This window comes from Molothrus aeneus, chromosome 3 (assembly GCF_037042795.1).
Source record: "Molothrus aeneus isolate 106 chromosome 3, BPBGC_Maene_1.0, whole genome shotgun sequence".
Taxonomy (NCBI): Eukaryota; Metazoa; Chordata; class Aves; order Passeriformes; family Icteridae; genus Molothrus; species Molothrus aeneus.
The window spans coordinates 104257035-104270037 of NC_089648.1; the positions used below are offsets into that span (position 1 = coordinate 104257035).

The 13003-nt window shown below is 34.3% G+C and overlaps 1 protein-coding gene across 1 annotated transcript in view; it reads right to left on the reverse strand.

Annotated features, from left to right (window-relative positions):
* The window catches only part of ASCC3 (activating signal cointegrator 1 complex subunit 3), a 251664-nt gene that overhangs the window by 33092 nt on the left and 205569 nt on the right, over window positions 1-13003 (reverse strand). Inside the window, exons 35-36 of the mRNA XM_066547531.1 lie at window positions 9650-9761; window positions 9244-9378 (exon numbers count right to left, since the gene is read on the reverse strand). Coding sequence (XP_066403628.1) covers window positions 9244-9378; window positions 9650-9761 — 247 coding nt within the window. The remainder of the gene's footprint in view (window positions 1-9243; window positions 9379-9649; window positions 9762-13003) is intronic.

Genomic DNA, 13003 nt, shown 5'->3' on the forward strand with positions numbered 1-13003 from the left:
GTGAATTAACATTGCCTGAAAATCTAACCCAATGTTTTGAACAACTCAAGAGCTACAAGGAACTACATGGATGGAAATCACTGGTAATTACAAGGGTGAGAAAGAAGGGTCATTACTGAGGAAACAAAAAAGTCAGTAAAAGAAAAATATGTGAAGTCTATTAAACAAATAGACAACTTGTGATTTTTTTGGGATGCTTGATTTGAGTACTATCAACATTTCTGTTACAAATGACAACAGGTCTGATACCAAGAATAACATGGGAAAAATGCCCTTGTACCACAGTGGACCTTAACAGGATATGCCATTACCAAAATAGATGTAGATGTACCATGCAAAGCAAATCTAATCCTTTTCTGATGGTAAGTGGTAATTTTTCTTGGTGGTTGTCATATTTGCACACAAATTTGTGAAAACACTGTAAACTCAGTGTTCCTACACAGATAGTGTTCCTACACTTGCCTACATGTAAATAAAGACAGTAATCTAAAATACATTGTAAGATCTGTATAAAAAAAAATGGAATGATAACTGATGATTAAGAGAGTTGAAGATATTTTGCCTCTGGCATAAAGTTTTAAGAACTTCTTTTAAAAGACAAAGAAAACAGAGATTTTCAAGACCAGATGTCTAGGAAGATCCCATTTGGATTTGAGCTACTTAAATTTGCAATCATGTATTTATACATCTAACAGAGCTTCTGTTTCCCCTAGAATCTGAAAATTAACTAGCTTTGTAGCATCTTCCTTGATCTGCCACCCGTGCCCTGAGGATTAGAGACTCCACCTGAGCTTGTTTTACAAGCATAACAGAAAAAATTAATCTCTGCTGGCAGTGATCCCACTGGGATACTGATGAATAATGATATCCCTCTCTTGCTGCCCTCTCAGTCCACTAGAAAAGCCACTCTAACCCAGCAACGTGGAAACCGCTGAAACCATTCCAGCTGTGGATTAGCAGGCAGTCAAGCATCCATCTGTTCTGTGTGAATCAAGAGAAAGCAAACATGCATTCTTGTAGCTAAAGAAGTATTAAAAATTAGCATCTTATATGACTGCATATAGTAAACTAAGACAATCATATATAAAAGAAAAAATAATCTATTATCTATGCATCATGTTGTTTATAATTGCTTGTTGCCTTAAGCGAATGATAAAGCAGTTGAAATTAATCTCCTTAACCTACAAAATACTGTGCATTCAATGATTTAATATGTTTAAGATAAAATTTCCTAATACTGTATGCATCACTTGTACCTAAAAATCTTTTGTCAAGAGACATGTTGTAAGCACCCATTTTGTAAGCAAGCATGGTGACATCCAGTCAGGAGAAACATTTAAGAGGCCTGTTGTGAGAGAGGAATTTTAGCTGTTTTCTCACCCTGTAAAAGACTTGAGATATTTTCTCTTTCTGAAAACAAGTAGTTCGAGTGATCTCTGCTGGCTTGCTACTCTTTTCCACTGGATGACAGAAAGGAAAGGAGCTGGAAGTGGAAATTGGAATGTGGGCAACCCAATCAAATTGGTGATGTCTGATTTGACTCTTCCATGGAAAGAGGACAGTGGCCTACTGTAAATTAAGGAAAGCTGAATTTGAGCACTACCCCAGTAAAAAGTAGTAATAAAAGTGCATACACTGACAATTTTCCCATACATCAATTCTAATCCTTTGCTTTGATGTCTGTCTTACATTTATTACATTGCAGAGGTGAAGAAAATGTGCAACCATTTGTTCTCTAGAAGCAACCTTCCTATTGTACAAGAAATTTCCAAATATATACACAATTTTTTTCAAATGCTTTCAAATTTTTTCAAATTCTAAGGCCTTTTGGTAGCAAAAATCCTTTTGCAATTTCTTCTAACATTACAGATAGCCTCCCTAAGTATCTGTGAAATAAAACATCTTGTAAATATTAGGCAATAGGAGAGGCCTATTTCTTAAATATTTCTAAATAGGAGAAGTCAATTTCTTAAAAGTTCATCTCTGATAATACATAACATCAAGATTTAAAGTAAAATTCAATTTCTGAAGCTAGACAGACCCCCATCAGGAACAAAAATAAAAAGAAAATGAGACAAAGAAAGAATCTAAATGCAAATAGGAAAATACAAGTGTCAGATACTTCATTAATGACTGATCAGTAATCCTCTTATGTCCTTTTTTTTTCCTTTAACTACTATGCTAAAGGAACAATATATGCTGGATATCAATCTTGCATGATGTAATCATTTCAGCCAAACCAATCCTTCTCCTAAAATTTCTGTTCAAATCAGAGAACAAGCTACAATGTAATCCTCTTTCTTAAGAGTTTTACAAGCAATATTTTCTATGCTGACAGAGAAAAGTATTTTTGTGTCTTTAAACAGCAGTCCGTATGGCCCAGTTGGTGTCACTAAGTGAACTGTATTCTATGAAAACAAAGTCATCAATATGATTGTTAACTGCCACAACTTGTAATACAATTATATAAATCTATCGAAGGCAAAGGCATTCTCTAGAAGACAATTTTGACAAAAGTACTGCAGAGTGCAGAAAGCCTGAATTTGCTTATCCTGCCTCAATTACAAACTGGGAGGAATAAAGCAGGTAGAACTTGAACTGACTTGCTAAATACAAACTGAGCTTGTAAGACCTCCTGCTGGAGCATTTGGGATCTGAGAACACACAGCCATTGCTCAAAGCAGCCTTACAGATTATAAAACATTCAGCTTTACCATAATAAAGATGCTGTTGAGAACTTCAGTTCTGCTCCAACAAACACAAACATTATTTCAACAAATATATTGTCTATTTGAAAATATACAGCCACATGACATGACTGCTGAAAAAACCCATTCCATTTCCTGTATGAATACTTTGCATACAACTCTGCATAATTTGAAACCTTGCATGATGGTGGCTATGATTCTAACTATCAAGCAGTAAGTAAAACCTGTTGGTGCTAAAAAAGACAAACAAATAAGTGGTCCATGGGTGAACTGCATGCAGCTTTGAGCAGTCAGCTAAGCCAAGTTTGCTATCACTGAACTTGCTTCTACCATAGGGAAACACTGATTTGCCACAGATGGCAGCCAATGTTCACCTCCACCAGACCAGGACAGCACTTCTGCCTGCCTGGCTCTCAGAATACTTTTCATTTCTATACATGAGTGCTTTGCTGCTATAACTGCATCCTGGTAAAGGAATTTATTTCCTCATTTTTTCTGACAGAAATTGTTACTAAAGCAGGTGTTTGAAATGGGGATATAGCCTGTGGCTACTGCTTTCTACTACCACAGCTATATACACTTTCCAAAGGTTTATTTCCTTGGATGCTGAACTGCAATCACAGCAAATAAAACAAAAAACCTGGAAAAAACCCCCCATATTATATTCAAGATAACAGTTCTTGTTTTATGACCTTTGTCCTGGCAACTGTTTTTCAAAAATGTTTAGCTGCAACTTTAAAATAGGTTTTAATTCAGCTTTTGCGAGTATTGCTTCAGTTAGGTTTTTTTTTTTTTTCTCAACTGACATATGATGACAGAAATGAAACAAGAAGATTGGATGGGGAAAAAAGGAGACTGGTAAATTGGAGGTTAGAAATTCATGCATACAGTCAATACCAGAATATACAAATCCTTTCCATAGGAGATGGAAAGGATTTGTATATTCTGGTATTGACTGTAATTCTTTCTTATTGATGCCATAAAAATGGAAGACTTAGGCCATGTTGAGTTAGCTGTCACTGGTGGGCATTGTTACCTTGATTTACTAATGGACTGCGCTTTCCTGGAAAGGAAGCCAGCATATTATGCCTTCAAACTAAGGCTCAAATAATAATTTGGAAAAAGAAGACCAGGAAACAGCTGTGTCATGATGTTAGAAAAAAATGACTAAATTCAAGTACTACAGCAACATTAAAAACTGCTCCATCTACTGGAACTAGAGAAAAATCAAGACTAATTAAATGTGTGAGTATCCATATAAGTACTTTTTCTGCTAAGTACAAGATGTTTTTGAATATACTGGATATAGATGATGAAATTTGGATGCTATTGAAATGCAGTCATATTTTGTTTTGTTTTCATGAACCCCTACATCATTTAAAAATTTAAACTATTAAACACTGATACCATCTAGATGATTCAAGTGGGAGCTGAAGCACAAATGCTTTAACATCTTAAAATCCAGAGAATATGGACTGTACAAAAATTAAGTCAATTATCCAGGAAATGTCTGTGTTTAGGATGAACTTTATGTATTGAACAGTCCTTGGTAGAGATTTATTGTAAAGAAAATATTTAATTGTAAGAGGTAACACTTTTCTTCTGTTAAAATATTTCTTCTACAACTAAAATATGAATAATGGCTGAGGCCACAGCACTGATGTTCACATTGTTGAGTGTACCATAGATATGAAATCAGACATGGAAATTCTTTAGACTAGCATATAATAAATTGCTTTCTATCTGACATAAATTTTACATTATAAAATACTTCAGTTATTGACACTGAAATGCCATATTCAAAAAGAATAACTTAACAAATATAGTTTTGCTGTGCTTTTATGCCTGGAAGAAAATCATAGTAGCACCTTTCTTCTAAATTAAATGTAAATCTAATTTTACACTAACTGTAAACACTGACTGACTTAGGAAGAGTGACCTGATTTTTTTCCTGAAATTACTAAAGAACAGAGACCCAGTTTAATATAATATCTTAAAAATTCCTAAAAGCAATGTTTCTGCTATGGCTTGCAGGGAAAATAATAAACAAAACAGATCACATCAGCTTCTTTTTCTGACAGTACTTTTGTGAGGCATTAATTCCTCCTTCCCTGGTGTTTAACTGGAGACCTGTTGAAAAGATGGTTTATCACTGAGTCAGAAACCTTTGTGGCCCCTTCACAGGAGACCAAATCAGCAACAGAATCCCCATACAGAAATAAAATTATTTTAGACTGAGAGTGTAAATACTCTCAAAGAATTGCATATTCCCTGGTTGGAATAGAAATTGCCAACAACGATGAAGAGGAAATAAAGCTACAGGTTAATTGAGTTATCTGGGTTCTCATAGTACAAATACCTACCAGGTAATGAAAGACAGAGAAGGCATTAATAACTCTACTCATTTGCTATCTATGTATCTTGAATGGAGAGTGCCTGTTTCATAAACTTCCTCCTTCTACCTTTCAGGTCTGTGACTCCAACAATGACAGATTTTCTGCTGAGTTCCAAATTACTTAGTCTAATACAAGCCAGTGTCACCATATCTATTTTCAGAAAGAAATAAAGGGAAGAGGCATGTGGAGACCAAACTTCTATGTCCATGTTTGTATCACAGAAAGACAGACACGGATGCTCCACTATAACAAAAATACCATATTCTCTCTCCAAGGTCCCTTTTCTAAGAAAAACTCCCTCTTTCTTATTAACAGTTTACATGAAAGACAGCAGTAGGTGCATGAAAACCAACCAGACCTCCTTTATAGGCAGAATTAAAAAAAAAAAAAAAGTAATCAAGGACAACATGTAGCTAAAACAAGAGATGAAAGATGGGAATGATGTTCTCCCCTTCACTGTCTGGTATGGACAGGTATGACAAATTTTTTGCTCTGTCAATATTAACCAGATAACAAGATAAGTTAAAAATCACCAAAAATCATAAACTAGTGGATCTAGGTGTCACAGCCCTGATCAATCAGAAAGACAGACTTTCCTTCCTCAAGGTACAACAAACTGCTAGTTGATTTTAAAAACATTTGTGCAGAAAAAGACAAGAATTACCCTAAAGTATCTATCGTCGTTTCTTGCCTAGACCTCTTCTTTAATCTCTGCACCTAACTATTAGAATTAAAGGAAACAGTCTTTAGGCACCTCAGGGAAATCCAGCCTGTCAGTAATAATTCATGAACACTTTCTCATCAATAATACTTAATGCAATAAGCACCATAACTCAACAGTGATTAAGCTCATTTGGATTACCACTGCCTAAGCACGGTTAGGAAAGGTTTAAAGAAAGCTCTATGGAAAAACATCAAACATTTTCTCTCAGAAAAAAAATACCAGTTTACTAGCACAAGCCAGTGACAAAAATAACTGAATGTGAAGTTCCACCTGCTAACTGCAAACCCAAGACAGCTCAAACATCTCAGGTACAGAGTTACTGAGAAGAGCAGGCAAAACAGAAGGGGATTTTTGCCCACCTATCTGAATCACTTATTACTGCATATTTCCAACATTACTGTTGGGCTGTTCCCATGTGCCCTGCTCCTGTTCATGTTATGAATACTCAACCCCTATACCAGAATGGGAAAAAAATTCATTTGATCTTGTAAAATTCTGGCAGATGATCAAAATGAATAGGTAAAATAAAAACCGAGAAAAGAACAGATACTAGACAAGACTAGGAGTGGTCTTCCACTAAGTGAAAACAAATCCTGCTATTATGTGACTTTTTTGAGAGATCCATCAACACTAGAAACTGGATGACTCACAACAGCTTTTGCACGTGAATTATAAAGATTCATGATCACTCACTGGTGATCAACCCTGAATTTTGAACACTTCCATTCAGCATGCAAAAATATCAATCTGAAAATCAAAATCCCTTAATAAAACTCAGACTTAACCCCTTTAATTCAATATTAAATTTCTGAATTCTTGAACAAAATCTTGCTTTTTTCCACGGTTTGTTTTAAACAAACTTTTGCTACTCTCCAAGTTAATTACATATTTGGTATATATATCCCATGTGAAAAATCAAAATCAGGATTTACTTTCTTCTAATTGTTCACTTCTGCCTTCCTTATGTACATCAGAAACTTGTAAATACCTAAAGGTTTGCAAGCTTTATTAAAACTCCAACTAATAATAAGTGTTACATCTATGAAATCCTGCAACTGCATGAGAAATGCTTGGATGGTTATTCTTAAAAAAACACAGTCCAAAATTTGAAAACATATAATTTAAAACAGTGATCAGCAGAATAATCACAATTACAATTATTTTTTCAATGGTAACAGGCCTTTTTGTACTATAGCTACAGCTTTCAGTTTCAGCATCATTAAGAGATTCTTCAAATTACTTTTTAAACATCCTTTTCCCTCAGGGTTTTCACTTATACCTAATTAGACTACTTACCCCATGCCATGCAATTCCCTATTGCCAAAACCGCTAAATGCTTCAATAAGGAGGAGGAGGGCAGCAGTGGAGTGAGGCAGATGTAATGTCATTGGTTAACAATAGAGGTGTGAAGCAACTGCTGTAATTATAAACCTCATTAATGCGCAGTGTTTAGGGGGAAAAAACATCCCTGGCAGTAACTGTTGAAATGGCATTTCTTTCCAACACTACATCAGATGAAAAAACCTTTCATTTTGCACCTTCAACAAGACAGAATAGTAGTTCCATTAGTAATTATGAGAATCAACATCCACATAAAAAGTAAGCAAGAGCTGTCAGCTCTAATGGCATCCAGCACTCGTAAATCCTTTTCACCTTTAAAACTGATACATATGGCTCATTTTGACCCCTAAGCAATTTTATTTTTAGTCTCATTCCTCTTGAGATTGTAAATGGATAACTTCCAGAACTTTACTATCAGGAAATAAAAAAAAATAAAAAAATTAAAGCAAGATTAATGAACTTACAATTTTACAATCTCTACCCAGCATTAGGGTCCTAAGTTTCATCTACAATAGAATATTTGCCAGTTACTTTTGCAATTCATGAATGCACACTGTTCCAACAGACAAATTCAAACAGGCAGCACTAGGTTCTTCCATCATTCCTGTTCGATATCCTGCTCATCAGCTAAGGCAGTATTATGAAATGCCATCTCTGCTAATATTCTCAAACTTTCCTTACCAAATTTGTTGGAAAAAAAAATCCTGACATGTCTAGATGCAGAAAATTTTCACTAGAGACATTTTAAAGAGACAGCAGCTGGAGTAAAGCACTCTTCTTGAATACTCAACATTGTATTAGTTAACTTCTGTTCACATGTGGGTATTTGTTCTTAAAATTTTAGTTATTTTACATACAGCATATCTAGGTATTGTGGATGATTACCATTTTGAATTCACCCGAATACACTGAATTTCATTTAGTGTAATTGCAATGTTTTCTGGCAGCAGAACAACAGATACTGCAGGGTCAGTGATAGCAATTCCCCTATTTAGGCTGTCTAACAGTTTCCATTACAAAAGATTACTGTGGCCTTTATTTCTGAGCTGTAACACTCTGAATGTTTGCAGCAGGTGCTTTAAATTTATCAGGAAGAAAAGTCTCTGTACTAGAAAAGTGGTTTTCCTAGTCTCATAAAATGCTGATCAGGTTTTGTTGAGTTACAAACTGTTGAATAGCAGTATTTTAACTTCCTGTATTTCTCTTCAGAGAAGTTTTGGCAGCATGCCAAAACAAGAATTAATACAAAAGTAAGATATATAAATACTGTAAGACAGGACTTCAAATTTGGAAGGTAACACTTAGAAATCAGAATATTACTGAATTTGGGCCACTTGTATAATGTATTTAATGTAAAAGAGACTACAATCATATAGGGGTAGAAATAAGTTTTCCTGGATAATATTCAGGCACTTCTTGTTTTAAAATATATTTTTAGAAGTAGAATTACAGCATGTTGAAAAAAGAAAATCTGTAGTAGTAACTATGTAAGTACTTAAAAAGGAAAATGGAATAAACCTTGATTCTTTTATATGAGAATGTAGTACTAACACAGTGCATCATACACGGTGTCTTTGCCCTTGCATTGCACTTCTCTGTTAAACAGCCTCTAGACTAACTCTGGGAGATGCTGTTGTTATTGCAGGTTATGACCTCAGGGACTGGGAAAAGGGAAAGAAGAGAGGAGAGAGGTGTTTCCCACAGGTTTCCCCTACCCCTTAAAGCTGCTGTATCTTCCAGATTGTCCCAGGACAAACTGATGGTCCTGCTTCAGATTTAGTGTAAGCAGTCATTCCTATGGCGTTTAATAATATACTCAACTTAGGAAAGACAAATATCAGATTTGTATAGATCATACACATTATAAGGAATGTAAGAACAGAAAGAAGTGTAATTTTGATGTACTGATGAGATGAAACACTTGAAACACCAAAAATGATTCAGGTATGTTTCTCAAAACAATAAAAATTAAATTAGAGATTGGGGTGAAAGGCTCTTTATTTTGCATGTTTTTTTGAAATATTTGTGTTTTTAAGAGTAAAAAAAAGTATTTTTAAGAAATATCAGCACTTACTGTCAGAATTAAGAGCAATTCTTCAATATTGCTTTCAGGTTTCAACTGATCCTTGAACATCCCAATAGTTGGATGCTTCAGATAGTAATAGGAGGCAATACGGCCGTATGTCAGCGGCTCAATGCTGCGATTATCCTGTTACAAGAGAGGAGGAATCAAACACAGAGCTCCCAAGTGGCTCAGTATAACATGCTCCTACATAACTGTGAAACATGTTCAGACTACTTTTAAGAGAGAACACAAAAAACAATTTAGCATTATAATTTAGCCACAAGAGTTTTCAACCTAAGTCTAACAAAGACAAACCCTGCCCTAACATCTCCCATCAAGGGGTGTGTATCTTGCTGTTCACAGCTCCTAAGAGCGTGTATCTTACTGAATCTTGTAAGGCACAGATTAGTCTTACCTCCCCAACTTCAATACAGTAGGAGCCTTCCAAATCAAACAGGGATTTCTCAACAAGGCTTGAGAGGTACTTATTCATCGTGTCATGGCTCACATCATCCAAGTTATAGTAACTAGATAAAATGAGAGCAGACACATTACATGAATATTTTTTACAGTCTGAAGATTTTTAACATCAGCGTCTTCTAGGAAAACTTACAAGGCTTCTACAGTATACACATGAAACATCAAATATCCATATTAAGCAATTAAATACAGTCCTTTTTAAAGATGAACAAGAAATCCATGATTCTTAAACGGTTTATGGGAGTAACCAACATAAGACAAGCATGTACCTATGAAAGATGGCAATTGGTCCATCTATTAATAGAAAGGTTGATACCAACAAAACTGGACTGACTCTATTTTATTAGTGGGAAAATTTTCCTGCTTTCACAGGTACACTTTCCTGATAAGTGTGAAAGTAAACAAGCAATGCTAACACAAGTAACAGTATTTTAACTTCAAGATGAAAGAAGAACCCCCAACCCAGGAGAGCAACTGTCCTTACATCCTGCAACTCTGAAAGTAAAACTAGGCATATAGTGACATCTCCTGAAAAAGTAAGTTTATACCAATCCAAATGTTGGTCTTTGTTGTTATATTTCTGTGACATTTTATTCTCAAAGTTAGAATTGATAAAAAAAGGAATAGGGTATTTGTTAATGTGGTTCCTTCACACACCATCAGACAAAATATTTAGGTAAGCTATATCATCAAAATGGCTTAGTTCTCTGTATGAAGGGAAAATGCTTATAAAGTGGGCCAAAATATATTTTCTTTTTATGTTAGCATATAAAAAAGACACAGTGACTGAAGTTTGCACTCCTTAACTGTAGAGCTGGAGGTATATTATAAGATTTTACTCATATAAACCAACATGACTTCAGTGAGAACTTTTACTCCAGATAAAAATGCAGTAAGGACTTGTGTCCCTACATTCAGCAAAGCCACCAGATCAGGAAGCAACAATTAAGTTCAATTAGTAATGAGCATGCTTAGAAAGTTTTAAAATTTTGAATTTAAGCAGAGTAATTAAACCATGCAATTTCAAAGCAGAATTAAAACAAACATAAAATCTGATTATTTATTGAACTGTTAAAAAGCAGAATAAAAAAGGTAGTCATTGCTCATTTAATCCTGTCAAATACTGTGACAGAAATAGACTACTGATTGTGCAATGATGAAAGATGCTCCTTTGTTCTACCTGCCTTGCTTTACTAAAATTTACGATTGTTATGATCTTGTACTCAGCATTCCCACTTGAAATAACCCCACTGTAATCGAGAGTGGGTTCTTTCAATGCTATTTTGTGAAGGTGAACAACAGGCTGCAAAAGAGCATACTGAGATTCATTTTAGCCAATTTTACAAAGTTATTGCTGCACCTGAGTTCATTTTTTTAAACTCCTTTCACTGTCACTGGAAAGAAAAGTGCACCTGCAGAATACTATTCATCTGAAGTATTTTAAATATCTACTTCTACATTACTAATGAGGTGAAATGTAATCACTGATTAAAAAAAGAAAAAGAGAACTTTAGACAACCAGTTCAGTTGTGGATGTTATATTTGGGCAGATGAATCCCATTCTCTGAGTTAAATTCTACATCATTTACTGTAATGCTGCTGTTTGCAAATTTCAAAAGATGGAATTAAATTTATAAGCTACAAATGTCCTTACATAACTGCTTAATTTACATAATATGATTTTCATTATTATTTTCCTAAACAAAGTTTTTACCATACATCTTTTTAAATAGCCATAGCATAACTGAAAAAGCCTGAATGCTAAATAGCAGTATTGCAATGTCCAGATATTTTCCTCTTGCTATTAACTCCAAATTATGGGATTAATTCTCTGAAGCTTTAAATGTTCACTTATAATTGGGTAAAGTTGGAGTAAACCAGTACTATCATAAGAAAAAGTTTTAATAAATGTGTTCTGATACCAGCCAGCTACATGAGACAACAAAAAAAGCATAGATACATGGCAGTGGAATATTCAACTCTGTGACTTTTTATATAGGGTATGGGTTCATGCTGAGATGATCTGATAAACTTCCAACACACCTATTGTTCAAAACTAAACCAAACTATTTGTATTGACTTACACATTTTATGTACTAGCCAGCCATATATTATCAGCCTCATGCAAAGAAAACTCATCTGTTGAAAAATTATTTTAATAGTGTTTTTGATGCAACCTAAATTTCATGAGTGTCCTTTTAAATTAAGTGATAGAGGGATAATACAAAATGGTCAAAATTTCTACCTGCCCATTTTATTTGCTTGACATCACAAATCACATTTATTTTCTGGTTATTAGCAGGAATTATTTTGTCAAATTTTGTTTACCTTCTGAAAATAATTGAGCAAATTAGCTAAATAAGTTGTTTAAGGAGGTGAAAAAGAATTTCTATTTTATACTCCTAAACCACTAATGATTCATTATTAGTTCTCTAAATTGAATAGAATACTTCTGAAATGCTTATAATTAAGGCACTTTTTGTTGTCATGGTATTCAGACTTCCACCATATAATTTCAGCACCTTTATTTGCAGTACCATGACACTCATGATGAATACTGATAAAACAAAAAAAAGGAACATGGGCAATACACTAAAATTCTTTCCTGAGAATGTAATTTAAGACACCAATTCAAACAGGTTTGTGCTATTATTCTCTGCCTAATTTGCAATATTTCACTGCAGTTAACTGAAGTTATCGTCACAGAGGAATTTATAATATCTTTCGAATTTTTTTGTGAATTTTAAATTTACTGCTTTGTAACTTGTAGTTAAAGGAATGAATATGTAGCTGCCTAGTGGAAATAAAACAATGTAAAGAAAAATCTTAAATGGTTTGTAATCTTGAGTGAAGTGGTACCAGTATGTTTTAACTACTGTCTGTAATGAGGCAGATATAATTTTGAGCACACCCACAGGAGCTTCTTGGTCATTCAGCACATTTTCCCCTAATAAAAATCAAAGCCATTCATCTTGAAAGACTGTTAAAATTATTAGTGAAAACACAGGTATCATGACATTAGATTTCAATGCTCAGGAATAAATGCAAGTTGAATTCTGCACGTTGGTATGTTCCAAGTATAAAAACTGCATAATATGTGAGTTCCTCTATGAAGCAATATTGCCTAACTATTTAATTACAGATAAAGAATAAAAACAATGCAGTTTCATGCTCACTGCATTGAATCATCTAGTCATTAGTTCCCCTTTGCTATAAACAGACAGCCTACCTTTTTATCAGCACACCATTTCATTTATTTCACAGTGAAGCCCAGTTTCACAATAATTGA